Here is a 15,959-nt window from a genome sequence, read left to right on the forward strand (position 1 = left end):
AGCCACTCCTCGGAAGGAAGATGGGGCAATCTACTTCCGTAGTGATACTGCCTCGAAAACCCAAGGAGGGGTCGCTATGAGTCGGGTCCGACTCCATGGCACATAACAACAACAACTACAAAATATATAAAATAAGTTTCATATCATATTATTTTGCTCTCTAGTTTTAAAACTATATGCAAAATAAAGGTAACCTTTGAAACACAGTCCTCTAAGAAAGCAATTGCTTAAATAAACACCTGGATATGAATTCTCCCAAGGGAGATTGGAAAAGGGAAGGACAAGTAGAATCTGATCTACCTAGTTAGTCCTCTACATCTAAAGGCATGTCCAGAGGGCAGAGTTCTAGTGCGCTAAACATCTTTTTCCCTTATTTGTCCTTTTTCTCACAGTCTCTTTAATCGTAAGGACAGATAAACCAGCATATACTCTACCATTTATTAATTTATCAGTTGCAGTTGAATTGATTCTGACTCATGGCAACTGCACATGTGTCAGAGAACTGTGTTCCACAGGGTTTTCAATGGCTGTTTTTCTGTTTTGTTTTGTTCTTGAAGTAAATTTCCAGGCCATTCTCTGAGGTGCTTCTGGATGGACTCTAACCTCCAACCTTTTGGTTGGCAACCAAGGGTGCTAACCTTCTACACCACTCAGGTACTTAGTTGTGTAATATTAGTCTGTAGTAGAGCCTGAGAAATATCAAAATCCAATATTTTCAGATTTAACTAATGTAGCACAATCTGATCAGAAACTACCAATCACTGAAAGAAAAAATGTGGTATAGACTCAGAGCTAAAAAGCAGTACTCTAGAAACTTAAAAGTTGTGGCATTAAGCTGGTATGCTGTGAAAACTTATATAAGGTCTATGAAAATGTCATGAGATGATAATTAGTTGTGTCTAAGGTTGAAATGAGGAGGAATTGGGAAGGAAGAATATGATCAGCTTGATGACCTGTAACAGGTCTAAATAATTTCGGCTCAAAGATTTTTCACCACAAGCAGAGCAGAACTAGCACTTGGTTAAGCTGTTTGGAAAGTTGTAGACTTCCTATCATTGTTACGATGGTAACGAAAGTTTCCTTTGTTCCAGTCTCACACATTTCATATGCATTTTGCTTGCTATTGCTTCAAGGGGAGTTCTGTTGGTTTGTTGTTGTTGTTATGTGCCATCCAGTCGGCCCCAACTCATAGCGACCCCTCCTTGGGTTTCCGAGGCTGTATCACTACGGAAGTAGGATTGCCCAACCTTCCTTCCGAGGAGTGGCTGGTGGGTTTGAACCGCCAGCCGTCTGGTTAGCGGGCAAGTGTCTTAGCCACTATGCTACCAGAGCTCCTTCTGTTGGTTTATCTCTTGGTAAATAACTTTAGTTACTTACCAGTTTCTTTGGGAATAGATCTGTGCCTTAGAGTAAACATGTTGTTGTTGTTGTTATATGCCATCTACAGGTTCGTTATTTGAAGGCTGGGACTCTGGATCCAAAGCACCAGGCTAAAATCCCTAGCATATAGGAAGTATTCAACACGTATTTTTTGAAAGAATAAATAATCAATGAACTTTTTAATTTTAGAAATATTTCTTGTTCCCAATCTCTGTGTCAGTATAGTATCCTCCCTTTGTCTCTGTCAATAGCTTGAATTTTTATCCCATATTTCAAGATTTAGCTTAAATTCTACTCCTCCCATACAGTCTAGTTTCCTAGACTTATACCCTGAATTAATGCATCCTCTCCTATGTTATTATAATTCACTTTATTTCTGAGATGCACTTTTTGTGCTCCACCTTGCATTATAGTTGATTGTGATTCTATCATTTTACTCAACTAGTTGTTGGCTTTTAAAGGCAGAGACCTTAACCCATCCATCTTTTTATCCTCTAGAATTCCTATTCTAATGTATTGGTTATGGTTATTAAATGAAATTGAATATTGCAATTATTCAACATAATTTGTTCAAGGTCATATTAGTAGGCTCAAATAGAGTTAAGGAAAATATAAGTGATGTCTAAAAATTTCTCGTAATGGTTGAACTCAGTCTGAATCTCAGAAAAGTGATATTAGAAACATTAAAAACAGAGTATATGAATTGTAGATTAGACCAGGCACATTAGAACACAGCATACAGAACAGCTGTACTGTGTCCCCAATCTGATAAGCTAAATTATAACTGTGTATGTTACATCTTCCCTTTGTGCCCTTCCAAAGATGCTCTCAACTTCACTGCTTTGGAGACTTGTTTAGCACCATAGATCTGAAAAGAGTGTGATTAGATTTGCTAAAACCTATCACAATCTCATAATATCTAAAATCTACCTTAAAAATGAAAACTGGCAAAAAGTTTAATGGCAATGTTTCAATTTGTTTACCTATCAGAATGCTAAAATTTAACAACTGAAACAAGTCTAGCAACATCTGCTTGTTAGGACCCCTGCCAATGTAAAATGGTTGAAGTTGTAAACATATCAACGTCACAAAACTTAAGAGTCAAAAAGCTCATTTCAAACAAATTATTCTCTGGGCTACAAACAAGTTCTTTGTTTACTCTGATAAATTTCTCTTTATTTTTCTCTCCATTTTCTCCCTTTTCTTATGTATTTTCCTGTATATTTTTATATTTTACTATCCCTATCTCCTGTCCAATCTTGGTTTATTTACAAATTTTTTTTAATTAAACATCTACTATATATATATATACATTTAAAAAATGCCTAAAACTGGGCCAATCAGCAGCATCACAATAAATGGGGAAAAGACTGAGTTGTCACAGATTTCATTTTACTTGGATTCACAATCAACATCCATGGAAGCAGCAGTCAAGAAATCAGGTGTCCTTGAGCAAATGTGCTGCAAAAGACCTCTTTAAAGTGCAAAAGGGCGAAGACGTCACTTTGAAGATTATGGTGTGTGACCCAAGCCATGGTTTTGTCAATAGCCTCCCATGCATATGAAAGCTGGACAACGATAAGGAAGACCAAGGAAGAGTCAATGCTTTCGAATTGCGGTGTTGGTGAAGAATACTGAAAATTCTATGAGCTTCCAGAAAAAATGAACAAATCTTTCCTGGAAGAGGTGCAGCCAGAGTACTCCTTGGAGTGAGAATGGCCAGATATCATCTCACCTAGTTTGGTCATGTGGTCAGAAGGAACCATTCCCTGGAGAAGGATATTGTGATTAGTAAAGTGGAAGGTCAGTGAAAAGGGGAAGACCTTCAACAAGACAGATTGACACAGTGGCTGCAACAGTGGGCTCCAAAGCTTAGTAACAATTGTGAGGATGGCACACAACTGGGCAATGTTCTGCACTGTTGTACCTAGGGTCACTTTGTGTCAGAGCCAACTCAATGGCACACGATAACAATAACATATGCATAGCACTTGGTGATGCATGGTAAAACACAATCATCAGGAGATTTGCTTAAATTTAACAAAATTTGATGAAGCTAGTACCAGAAACCCTACTAGTTTCTGGGACTAGAGAGATAACTAAGACAGTTTCTACCTCTGAATACATTATGGTAAAGCTGGAGAGACCACTCTTAGAAAAAGTAGCTCTGTGTGTGTGTGTGTGTGGGGGGTGTACAAGTATGATGGTTAAAATAGGGCAATGCATAAACGTCTTTGGGAACACAATTAAGACATTACTTAATTCTCCAAGGAAAAGGAAAATGTCAGAATTGAAAAAAATAAGAAAATTCAAAGAAAGAGGGAAAATGTGGAGCAAATGTACGTTAAGGGAATATTGAGAATCCGTTTTGGAGAAGCAGGTAGTTGTAATTTATATGCTATTTATAAGATTAACCATACTCTAAACTGAGAGTAAATCCTCCCCAGTTGTTCATTACAGTCATTTTTACAGTTCTGAGTTCACGTAATAGGCACCCTCAACCGCCAATTATTTATCTACTGCAACTAGGATTCATGGAACCAATCTAAAGAGTAGTTACCAAATGAGACTTTTTTTCCCATGATAATAGTATATGATTAAATGACTATACTACTATGATAAAGGAAACATGGTAAAAGTTAAGGAGGGAAAATATTTCTCCTTTTCTACTTAGTCTGGGCAAGGAAGTGCTATGAGTGATTGCCTCAATTTTTCTACCTGTCAAGTTCTTATGCTTGCCTCAAGTGTATGCATTTAAAATGTTTAATGAGAAAAATATTTTAAAATCTGTGTAATGTCAATATTCTATTATACATTCATGTACGAGTCTCATGATTTAGTTTATCATATGTATATGGCCTAAGATTAGGGATGTGACGACAAAGATTTAGTGAAGACTCTTTGTTAATGAATAATGAACAAAACTGACCACTTTTCAGTCTAAATTATTAGATTTATCATGATGTTTGCTCTACACTTGTGACCCAGATGAAGACGATCATAATTGTAACTTTGAATATAACATATTATCATCCAAAATTCTTTTCCATCAGCCTGTTTAGGAAGAAGGTAGCTTAATAAGAAGGCTTTAGCTGAATTATTAATTGTCATTATACTTTACATATGGTTGTTGAGTAGAAAAAAGGAAGGATGGACAGAGAACATCTTCCTTATACAGAAATTGAGATGGAAAACTCAGTTTTGAATGGTACCGTTGTTTGTTTCTAACATACCTCTGTATACACAGGAAAATGTTGAAGGAAGAGACTGCAGTCATTGCAAATCTGGCTTCTTCAATTTGCAAGAGGATAACCCTGAAGGCTGTGATGAGTGTTTCTGTTCAGGGGTGTCAAACAGGTGTCAGAGTTCTTATTGGACCTACGGCAAAGTAAGAAACACTGCTCTACAAGCATTTTTGTGTTGCTTCTGTCATTTTCTTTTCTAAAAAAATTTTAATCAATTCTTTTTCTTGTAGTGAGTATCTACCTCAAGTTAGCAAAAGAAATGATGGAATTTTCTTTCAAATACAATTTGTATGTCTCTGATCAAAGCCTGTAAGGTTATCTTATAACAATGTGTTATTGTCTTGAAATCTCTTCAACTATGTAGATACTAGCCTTTTTGGTGTCCATGATCAATATGTAAAACAGGAATGAAATTAATGTTCTTTTAACCTGGGGGGTGTTTCTATAGAGAAACCATCAAATTGCTATTTGAAGAATTCCATTTCTCATTACACCACTGATTATTGTGCATAGAGTAAGAAAATACGCTTTCATCTATATACACAATGTATGTTACTCATCAGTTTCTTGTTACAATTTGAAGTTGCACAAGCTTTTTCATTTTTTTAAAATGGGTTACTGAATTTGGAATAAAGTTGGTACTAAATACCTTCATTCGTAATTAATGTGAAAAATTTTCAAATTACTTAAACTATTTGTAGTTACTGGGACTTTCTTACTCTAACATCTTTTTTCCTTTCTGTCTCCGTTGCCCAGCCCACTCCCCACTCTCTTTTCACTCTATGAAAAGTGTGAGAAACAAAGGCGGCTTCTGGGGAAATCCAAATAGCTTCTGTGGCTGGAACTTCAAAGTGCTACGTGATAGATGCAGGCTAGAGAAAGAGAAGCCGAGAGTGAGAATTAGAACCCATGTCATACAGGACTGAGGGTGCTAGAAGTTGGTATCTTACACTTGAGAGTCATTTAAGAATTTTAAGCAGGGGATTGGCATGATTAGATTTATGCTTTACAATGATTTCTCTTTGAATAAACTATCCACCAAAAGTAGGAGCTCTGGTGGCGTAGTGCCTAAGGCACTTGACTGCTAACCAGGAGGCTGGTGGTTCAAACCCCCCAGCCACTCCTCAGAGGGAGGGTTGGGCAATCTACTTCTGTAAGGATACTGCCTCGGAAACCAAAGCAGGAGTTGCTATTTGTTGGGTCCAACTCAATGGCAAATAGCAAGAACAATATCCACCAAAATGTTTCCCTTTCAACTGTAATCAGCTAATTCTTACATAATTATAAAATCTTTTTCTTTGCCTATGTGGCTTTTAAGGAGTTCTGGTGGTGTAGTGTCTAAGGCATTTGACTGCTAATCAGAAGGGTTGTAGTTCTAACCCACCAGCCACTCCATGAAAAGAAGACTGGGCAATCTGCTTCTGTAAAGATTCACCACCCGTAAAACCAGAAGGGGTCACTATGAGTCAGAATTGACTTGATAGCAGTGAGTTTGGTTTTCTTGGTTTGTTTGTTGGTGTTAAACCCAGTCTGAAACATATCATGAGTTCCTTATTGTACTCTCAGCCTATTATATAAATTTGAATCTGTACATACTTAATCAAATGTACTGCTCTTAGAACTGATTTCATAAAATCAGTGAATGGACATCTAATCTAAGTTGCTCATTCTCACGTACCCTTGATCTGTTCCATTAATATTTCAAAGTTTCGTAGACAGTAAGTGGCAGAACTGGCATGCAAACCTTTGCCTTCAGAAACTTGTCTAATTTTTGAATTTCTGTAAGTCTTCTGTAAAGTTTCCCCAAATATAACTGGACTCTCTTAGAATGCCAGAAGGGTGATGTTGGGAAGGGGACAGGAGTAAAGCATATATTAATTCTTGTCTGTCTTTCTAACATATTTGATACTGGAGAAAATTATCATAATTGGTATGTTGTTGTTGTTATGTGCCGTCGAGTTGGATCCGACTCATAGCAACCCCTCCTTGGGTTTCCAAGGTGGTATCACTCCGGAAGTAGATTGCCCAACCTTCCTTCTGAGTGGCTGGTGGGTTTGAATCACCAGCCTTCTGGTTAGCAGTCAAGTCCCTTAGGCACTACCCTACCAGAACTCACATAAGCCTTCCCTATTCTCCTATTTCTTTTTTATCTAGTCTCTTTTTTTGTCTCATCTGACCAGGGTAGTCCTAGAGATTCCAAAACTTTGAGAGATAAAAAATCAACTAACTTCTGCATGACATCAACACATCATGGACTGTCCAATAACGTTTGTGGGCAAACGTATTTTTCAGGGGGCACATTTATCAAAATAAATTTAAAAGCTAAAAGTGGTTTATGTTGACTTTATTATTTTCTATACTAAACCATTTATTACTTTAAATTGATTTTAAAATCTGTATCTCAGATATTTGAAGCTTTTTTTTTTTTTTTTAAATCTTTTCTCTATTTTCTCTGAAATATTTACTTTCCAATTTAGAGTAATGGTGGTACTATTCATCATTATACTTGCATATATTTCCTACCAGAATTTACCCTTAACTTTAGTGCCTAAGGCATTTGACTGCTAACCAGGAGGCTGGTGGTTCAAACCCACCAGCCACTCCTCGGAAGGAAGGTTGAGCAATCTACTTCTATAGTCTATACAGCCTTGGAAACCCCAGGGGGTGTTGCTATGAGTTGGATCTGACTTGTTGACAGTGAGTTTTGTTTTTGTTTTTACCAACTTTGGAAGAAATTTTAAAAATATTTCCACCACGTATTATCATCATTATCATTCTGTTCCCATTACCCACAAAACTAAGAAGCTCACATCTACTTAGTATGCCTCTGCTAGCTCTGAACCTCGCTAACCCGTGTTTTGTCCTGACCAGGTTTGTTGTTGTTGTTGTTGTTATGTGCCATTACACAGTTTAAATTAGAATAGTAGCTGCTTGTTTGCCTGGGGCTGGAGTATAAAGATGGAAGAGTAAATGCCCTTGTGTTCCCTAATTCCTTCTTTAAATCAACTTCATTTTTCTGGGCCAGGGATATGAGCTATGGGTCTCCACCACAATTTTGACCCTATGGGAAGGAATAGGTACAGTATTGTTAGCTGTGGCTACAGCAACAGCCTGGTGTATTCAAATGTTCTTAAGCTTTGAAATTCAAATTTAAAGATATTAAATTTAAGTGGGAAGGAAGGAAATACTGAATGAATAGCTATCTGCCAGGCACTTGCATATTTTCTTCCTATGATTTATAAATATATATGTAACAAATTTTGAAAATTTTTCATAAACAAAGGAAATTACAAATATGGAATGAAAAGTTTTTAAAGGACTCATTGGATCAGTCAAAACAAATTATTATATAGTATCATTGAAACTCTCAGATAAAGTGGGAAAATAATCAGTAAGATCCTATACGAATATATATGCCAGGCTTAATGATATTTTCAACTCTCTTATTTTCCTAATCTCTTTTTTTTTCTCCCCTAAAATGGACACTACAAGAAATATGAAAGAAAAAGGAAGCTGATGCTCTTTTTAGTTTTTCTCCCTTTCTCCTCTCCGAAGTAATGATGATTCTGCTTTCTTTAAGATACAAGACATGAGTGGCTGGTGTCTGACTGATATCTCCGGCCGCATCCGAGTGTCTCCCCAGCAGAATGACTTTGATGCACCTCAACAGATCAGCATCAATAACGCTGAGGCCCAACAAACTTTACCACAAAACTACTACTGGAGCGCCCCCGCTCCGTATCTGGGAAACAAAGTAAGTCCATCTTTGCTTACTCCTCAGTACTTTGGTAAACTGACCAATAATGAAAATAATTTTTATTTAGTACTTTTTAAAAGAATGATGAAATCAAATACATATTGTATGGGACTGTCAGAACCATCTCAAGCAGATCCAGTTTGGTGTTCCTCCTGTGTAACAAGGAAGCAGCATATGAGTCCAGGAAGTTCGGGGTCTAGCACTGCTAGAAAAGACTCTTGACATAATCAATGTCTAGTGTAAATGTTTTGAGTGAATGAATATACTAATGGAGCCTCTTTGGTATTTGATGAGACAAATTATCCATTCAGAAGAAACTGTGTTTTGTTTACCTTGAAATAGCAGTTTTTTAGAGCTGTCTGGGGTGGTATACTTAGTGAGGTTTTCCTCATCTGTTTCTATTTCTTTTCAAAACTGATATTCAGGAAAGCAATTTTGTCACTTGCCTTGTATGACTGCTAATTGGAATTGATAATTATTATAACTAATTTAATGCTTACGGTGAAGCTAATGCAAATAGCATATTTCCTGGAACTCAGAAAGTGAACTGCTCAAAAAGAAGTTCCAGATTGAAAGCACTTGTTTGTTTTGAAGCCCACTCACAGATATATAAAAACATACACAGATAAACAAATGCAGCAGCCTGAGAAATGCAGGCCTTTTTTCCTTTTCCTCTCCTGTTGTGAATTAATTCTACCCACAAAGGTGCCTTTCTTTTTAGAATTTTATTTTAATTTAGTTTGCCCCAAAATTTATCAGGAGCAAAATTTGGTTTATTAATTCTAAATGTGACTACTTGCTTGTTATGAGAGTTAATACAATGTCAGCTGATGGTTGAATTACCTAGTCACATTGAAGCTATGATGGTCCCAGGAAATAAAACAAAGCAAAACTGTTAGTGAACTGGTGGAACTGCAAGTCCAGTTTTCTTCTCAAAATAGAGAATGTTACTTTTTAAGGAAACCTACATTAACAAATAGCAGTATATTTCTAGTTAGTAGTTTTCTTGCTTGGCTTGTAAGCATAATTTAGAAAAACTCAATAGTTCATGTGCTATTCAGTGAATGCGAATTGGCACTTTTAACTGATTGAGCCATTCTCACCTCATGGCCAGCTTCTTGTTTTTAACAGGCTTCTAAATGCTATTATGAAAAATGTGTAAATGAATAAAACACATTTTCAATGAATCTGTATTTTAAGGAGACAGTGTATGTTGCATAAAATTCAATAGCTGTAATAAAAATCTAATGAAACTTTTATTCACAAGGTGCTTTATGATAAGATGTCATTTTGTCCTTCTCTGTTTAGGAACCTCCTGTATTCCCAATAAGAATAAAATAGCACATAAGACTTGAATAAGACTGATTTAAAATTGAGAAGGGAAAAAAAAAAAAAAAAAACCTCTCTCGTTCTTTTCTTTTTTTTCCCCACTGCTATGAGGAGTTTGGAGTAGAGCCTTGGGCCTTGGGTCAAAATTGGATGAGTTGCAGAGGTCTTACTTTTCTGACTATTGTGAAATTTATTCAAAGATAGCTTATAATAAAACATTTTATGCCATATTTTTTCATCATTTCTTCTTTGGTCATACTTTTTTTTTTTATTTTATTTTGGCTGACAATCAACCTGACAGAAGGAGGAAAGCTAGCAGATGGGATATTAAATAACATCAGAGCAAAGAATATGGGACATCCTGTTCATAGCTCTTAAAGATAACTTCCCTTATTCTGGCTGACCTGTTTCTTATAACCACCCACAATGGAGCACTTCCTATTCCCCGACAGATCATTTTCACATCAAAAAGCTGTGCTTGTCTCTGCTCCAGCTTCTATTCAGTGAGCAAAATAACGGTAACAGGGTGTGCAAAGTATTTGAATATGGAAGACATTTTTTAATGTAATGTGGAAACCCTTGGTGGTTTACTGTCAGACATCTCAGTGTGAATGAAACAATTTGCCTTAATAACTGAACCATATAAATTTTTGATACTACAATAATACTGCAAGCTCTCACAAATTACCGCAGTTCATCTTAACTGTCATGTCACATCACGTAAATTATAGTCATGATGACATGCTTAGCTTGGTTGATTTAATGTCTTGCTAAGGAAATGGAAAATTGTAGGGCCTTGTTTGTAAATTCAATAAAGCCACTTTTCTAAATAGTTGAGCCTAAATTCTTTACCAGTAATTGCTGTTGGGATCAGAGCCACTGCCAGAAACTGACAGAAATAGCGTATCAAGATACTAGTGCATCTGTTTGAATACTGAACTACATTTACAACTGTGACCTAGAGGCTGTGGGTACATAATCCCTCTCCAGCCTTTTGAGTGTTAATTTCTAGGTGTGAAAAAATATTTCTGACATCGATGTTCCCAAATATTTACATATTCAGTTTTCAAACATTTTCTGAGTAATTAGGTTGTAAGTCTACTTGTATCAGAAGAATGATGTGCTGTGCTTATTCTGTTCTAATGACCATACCATATGCATGTTCTTCCTTTTAGCATCTAATGCTATATAAGAAAAGTGATCTCACATGTAACACACTGAAATCTGATGACAAAGAGGTCTGCCTGCTCTTAATAAAACTGAAGAATACTAGTCAAGTTAGCAAAGGATTACTTTTTATCCTCTGAAGTATTATTTATTGAAATTCCTCTTTGGAGTAATAAGATATAAATACATGGTTATGAGTGTGTGTGTGTGTGTGTGTGGACAATGTGTGGAGTCTAGAAAAACTTATCCCATTTTTATATAGCCTGTCTAAAGAATTCCCGTGATCTCAACTATGGATTAATTACTCAATAACAATCTCAATTTTTTTTTTTTTTTCATATGTGAGTGAATATTTGGCCCAATTGACACAGTCAAGTTCTGATATCTCCACTCCATTCTAGACAGTCAATGAGAATTTAGTCAAGCACCCATGGGGCTATACTAGACAGCATTTCATTTTCAAATTGCTTGGCAAATGTTAATGCTTGCTTTTAGGGCGTATTTTAAAGCAAGGGACTAGGCAGGAATAGAATGAGCTAAAGGACAGAGCTTTGCTGGTTTGCTATAGTGTTTTCAGAAACAGTTTGGGAATTTCAGAGTTAGGATAATTTACTGCTGTAGTAAACTAAGTGCAGTTGGAACATTGAAACAGTCATTTACTTAAGGTTACCTTAGCGGTCTGAAATAGTGCAGCTTCCAAAAGCAATTCTTGAATCTGTAAAGTTCCGGGAGATGTGGCCGGGCCTGTCTCCTGTGCCCACAACAATGTTAAGGTTTGAAATTCAGTCTGTGAGCGTTATTAAGTAAATCTTGTGTAATTTGTTCTTCACCAAACTGCATATTTGCTACATTATGCTGTCTTTTCTGTTTCTAGTTTAGAGAACCTTTTAAATTGTTTCATGTAGTTGCCAAGAATACCTATAGCCTAGCTTAAGATGTACATTGTGAGAGTCTGCTAACATAATAGCATCTGGCTTCTAAAAGTAATCTTTGGTAAACTTCTTTGTTGTGGTTGCTTGACTTTCAGTTCTACCTCACAGATCCCAAATTAAAGCTGTGAATTTGAAGAAGGAGGTTGCTATTTGAGATTTATAGAACAAGGTAGCTCTTGTCACATAAAAGAAGGCTCAAAAATTACTTTGTAATTGATGCTACATGCTTAACAAAAACACACACACAAATTGTTTTGATTAGGTTGCTCAAAAATGATAAGGTAGGATTTATGTGAGAGTTCAAAGATGATATCAATCTTCTTAAAAAAAAATTAAAACCTGTGAACATACAAGAAAGGAGCTCTGGTGATATAGTAGTTAAGGCATTTGGCTACTAACCCAAAGGTCTGTGGTTCAAACTCACCAGCTGCCCTGCGGGGTGGTGTAGTGCCTAAAGCATTTGACTGCTAACGAGAAGGCTGGCAGTTCAAACCCACCACCCACTCCTCAGAAGGAAGACTGGACAATCCACTTCCATAGAGATACTGCCTCTGAAACCCAAGAAGAGGCCACTAGAAGTTGGAATTGACTCGATGGCAGTGAGGTGTTTTTTTTTTTTTTTTTTTAATATACAAGATATACTCTCTTAGCAGCACAGTTTGTATTTGTGACTTCATTCCCCCACATTTCTTCTAATTACTCCAAAGTGAAGTTTAATTCCCTCTCTTCTAACTTTATCTTCCTCCAATTTAAGTTTAGATTAAATGGATTAATTAAGAAGGCCATTATGTATGTGGAAAATGCCATGGCCATAAAAGTAAATAGGATGAATTAAATGTGACTGATTTTTTATTCCATACATCAGATCCTATCAAAAAATCTTTGGTAATGGAGTGGTACCATAAAGAAGATTTGAAACCTAGAATAAACCAAATAAATTACCAATGGTTAAGGAGAAAATAAATATTAAAAACAAGAAATGCCATTGATTCATTTATTTCCTTTATTTATGGTGGAAGGTACTATGTAAAACTGGCCCAAAAGTTGTCCATCTATCAGGACTCAGAGTCGAATATAAAAATCTCTCAGTCTTACATACCCTTGGCATAATATTATCTTGATATTTTTCCTAATTAAATTTATAAAGCACGATTTCTATTTTACAGAGTATTATATAAAAGAACATTTAACACTCGTAAGTATTTACAATATCTTATAAGTATAATAAACTTTGTTATGACACATTTTTTTAACAAATTCTGAGATAAAATTTTATACAAATAATACTTAAAATTCTATTTTAAGTTTGTGGTTTTGTTCATATAGTAACCATTGTGTTAGGTCCTAGGATTAAAAGAATGACTGATTTGAGGTCCTGCATTAATAAGCAACCAGTGGCGAAAACATTATTATGCCATTTCTGAACCTATCATGCCCGGACAGTTCTTTACATACTGGGCTTTTTGTTTATTAATTGTTTGTAGTGTGAGAAGAGCAAAGCGAAAGATTGTAAAGAGTGTTGTTAGGTTACTTGTTTCAGTTTAAAGTCTAATTGGATTTTTCATCCAATCCTAGACCTGAGGTGAAGATGATAAATTGGAAACAAATGAACAAAGACTAATTCCAACCAGTAGCCAGCCATACATAAATTCATTTCTTCCCTACTAATAAACATTTCTATCATTGGCACTGTTAGGATTTTTAAACAATACATTCTCTCTTGTGAATTTTATGAAATGATAAAACATCAGTTCTCTTCATTATTCTTTAAAATGTCATTCTAAACATGTCATGTTTTTAAGTATTTACATTCGTCATAGTGTTAGGGGCCAATGACGATAAGGATTACAAGTCATTTTTATGTTTAATTTTTGGGAGTTTAAAAATCTAGTGAATACTTCCTCCAGTGGGACTGAAAAAGTAAAAATACTACATTAAAATTAGTATTTCATTGTCCAATTGCTTTAGAAAAGGGTTTGTTCTTATCCAGTAGTAAACCAGCAATTTTATACCTACAAATACCTACTCTCTGTAGCAGAGTTGCAATAATAGTGACAAAATTTATCCCCTGACATAATCAACTAGAAAACTGGACAACATATATGACACATAGTTTTCAGATATATGCATTGGACAAGAGAAGTTTTAGTAGTATGGTTCTTGATAGGAGGAAAGAGAAAACAATTTACTATTACACTACTTCTCACCTAAATGCAGATCGCGGACTGTAGCACAAGAGGGATAAGCTTAAGCAGTGTCCCATAGTCTTGCCGAGTTTAGGAGACAAAGAACGGTGCTTACAGTGCTAAAATGTAGGTTAGAGTTCTGCAGATGAGAGAATTATACAAAGAGTGCTCAGACATATTCAGAAGGATTCCTTTGTATTTTAGGTTGAATATGAATCTGTATATTAATGAGAGGCCTGGAAAAAGAATCCATACAGAAAGCAGGACAGTTCCCAGAGCTGAGACCTTATAACCAGATATCTTCCCACCATCCAGAGAGGATACACCTCATAATAACTTAATTTACAAATGTAAAGGAATTGAAAGGATCCCTTTTAAAACAAGAAACTTACTGCACACTGAAAAAGAAGAAGAGAAGAAGAAGCCTGTAACTCATTGATGATTAAAACAAATTCTAACAAGATATTTAAATGACAATGCCCAGAATCCAATCAAAATTGCCAGGCATGCAAAGAAGCAGAAAAATAAGACTCATAATCGGGAGAAAGATCAAACAATAGAAACAGACACAGAAATGACAGAGATAATGGAACAAGTACACAAGCATCTTCAAACAGCTATTTAAAATTATCTCCATAAATTAGAGAGAAAACAATCTCCACAAGCTAGAGGAAAATATGACTATGAAGAGGTGAGGAATATGAAGTGAGAAGAAGGGGAATAAAACTAAAGAAAACTAGTAAATAGAATATCAGAGACTCGTAAGTGTAATCCCAGAAAGAGAAGAGGTATGAATAGACAGGAAAATAGAAGAAGAAATAATAAATAAATGTTTTCTAAATTTTATGATAACTGTAAACCAACAGATAAAAAAAAAACTTAATAAACTTCAAGTAGAATAATAGAGAAGCCATTGTACATCAACTCAAATTGCTAAAAACCGTAAATCACAAAAACCAAACTCACTGCTATGGAGTCTGATCAGATTCATAATGACCCTTCCTTGGGTTTCCGAGGCACTATCACTACGGAAGTAGGATTGCCCAACCTTCCTTCCGAGGAGTAGATTCCTCAAATCTTCCTTCCAAGGAGTTTGAACCACCAGCCTTCTGGTTAGCAGTCAAATGTGTTAGGCCCTACACTACCAGTAGTAGAGAGAAAATTTTTGAAACATCCAGAGGAAAAACAGACACATTATATTGGGGGTGGGGAAACACCTCACTGCTATCAAGTTGGTTCTGATGGATAGTGATGCCCCTTGGGTTTCTAAGGCAGAAAATCTTTATGGAAGTAGATTGCCCCATCTACCTTTTGTGGAGCAGCTGATGGGTTTGAACCACTAGCCTTCTGGTTAGCAGTCAAATGCCTTAGGCACTGGGAGGTCTGGTAGCATAGTGCGTAAGGCACTTGACTGCTAACCAGAAGGCTGGCAGTTCAAACCTACCAGCCACTCCATGGAAGGAAGATGGGGCAATCTACTTCCGTAGTGATACTGCCTCGGAAACCCAAGGAGGCGTCGCTATGAGTCAGGTCTGACTCGACGGCACATAACAACAACAACAACTACAGCCTTAGGCACTATAAAAATAGTAATGACAGCCAATTTCAGCTGGAAACAAATGTAAACTAGAAGACAGAGGAGGCACATCTTTTAAAATACCAAAATAAAATAAAGAAAAAGAAACCTATTAACCTAGAATTCTCTATCCAGCACAAATATGATTCAAAGACAAAAGATTAAAAAATGTCATCCTCAGCAGATCTACAATATAGGAAACATAACAATAAGTACTTCATGAAAAAGTAAAATTATGTTGTTGTTAGTTGTTAAGTGCCGTCGAGTCGTTTCCGACTCATAGCGACCCCATGCACAGCAGAAGGAAACACTGCCCGATCCCGCGCCAGCCCCACAATCCCTGCTATACTTGATCCCATCATCGCGGCCACCGTATCAATCCATCTC

The 15,959-nt window shown here is 36.2% G+C and overlaps 1 protein-coding gene across 1 annotated transcript in view; it reads left to right on the plus strand.

The window, feature by feature from the left end:
- LAMA2 (laminin subunit alpha 2) overlaps positions 1–15,959 on the plus strand; it is a gene marked incomplete at its 5' end in the record, with an annotated part of 713,189 nt that overhangs the window by 210,467 nt on the left and 486,763 nt on the right. The window contains 2 exons of the mRNA XM_007947384.2: positions 4,628–4,768; positions 8,206–8,379. Of these exons, the coding sequence (XP_007945575.1) occupies positions 4,628–4,768; positions 8,206–8,379 (315 nt within the window). The remainder of the gene's footprint in view (positions 1–4,627; positions 4,769–8,205; positions 8,380–15,959) is intronic.

The sequence above is a fragment of the Orycteropus afer genome, unplaced genomic scaffold (assembly GCF_000298275.1).
Source record: "Orycteropus afer afer isolate SDZICR_OR568_19922 unplaced genomic scaffold, OryAfe1.0 scaffold00182, whole genome shotgun sequence".
Taxonomy (NCBI): Eukaryota; Metazoa; Chordata; class Mammalia; order Tubulidentata; family Orycteropodidae; genus Orycteropus; species Orycteropus afer.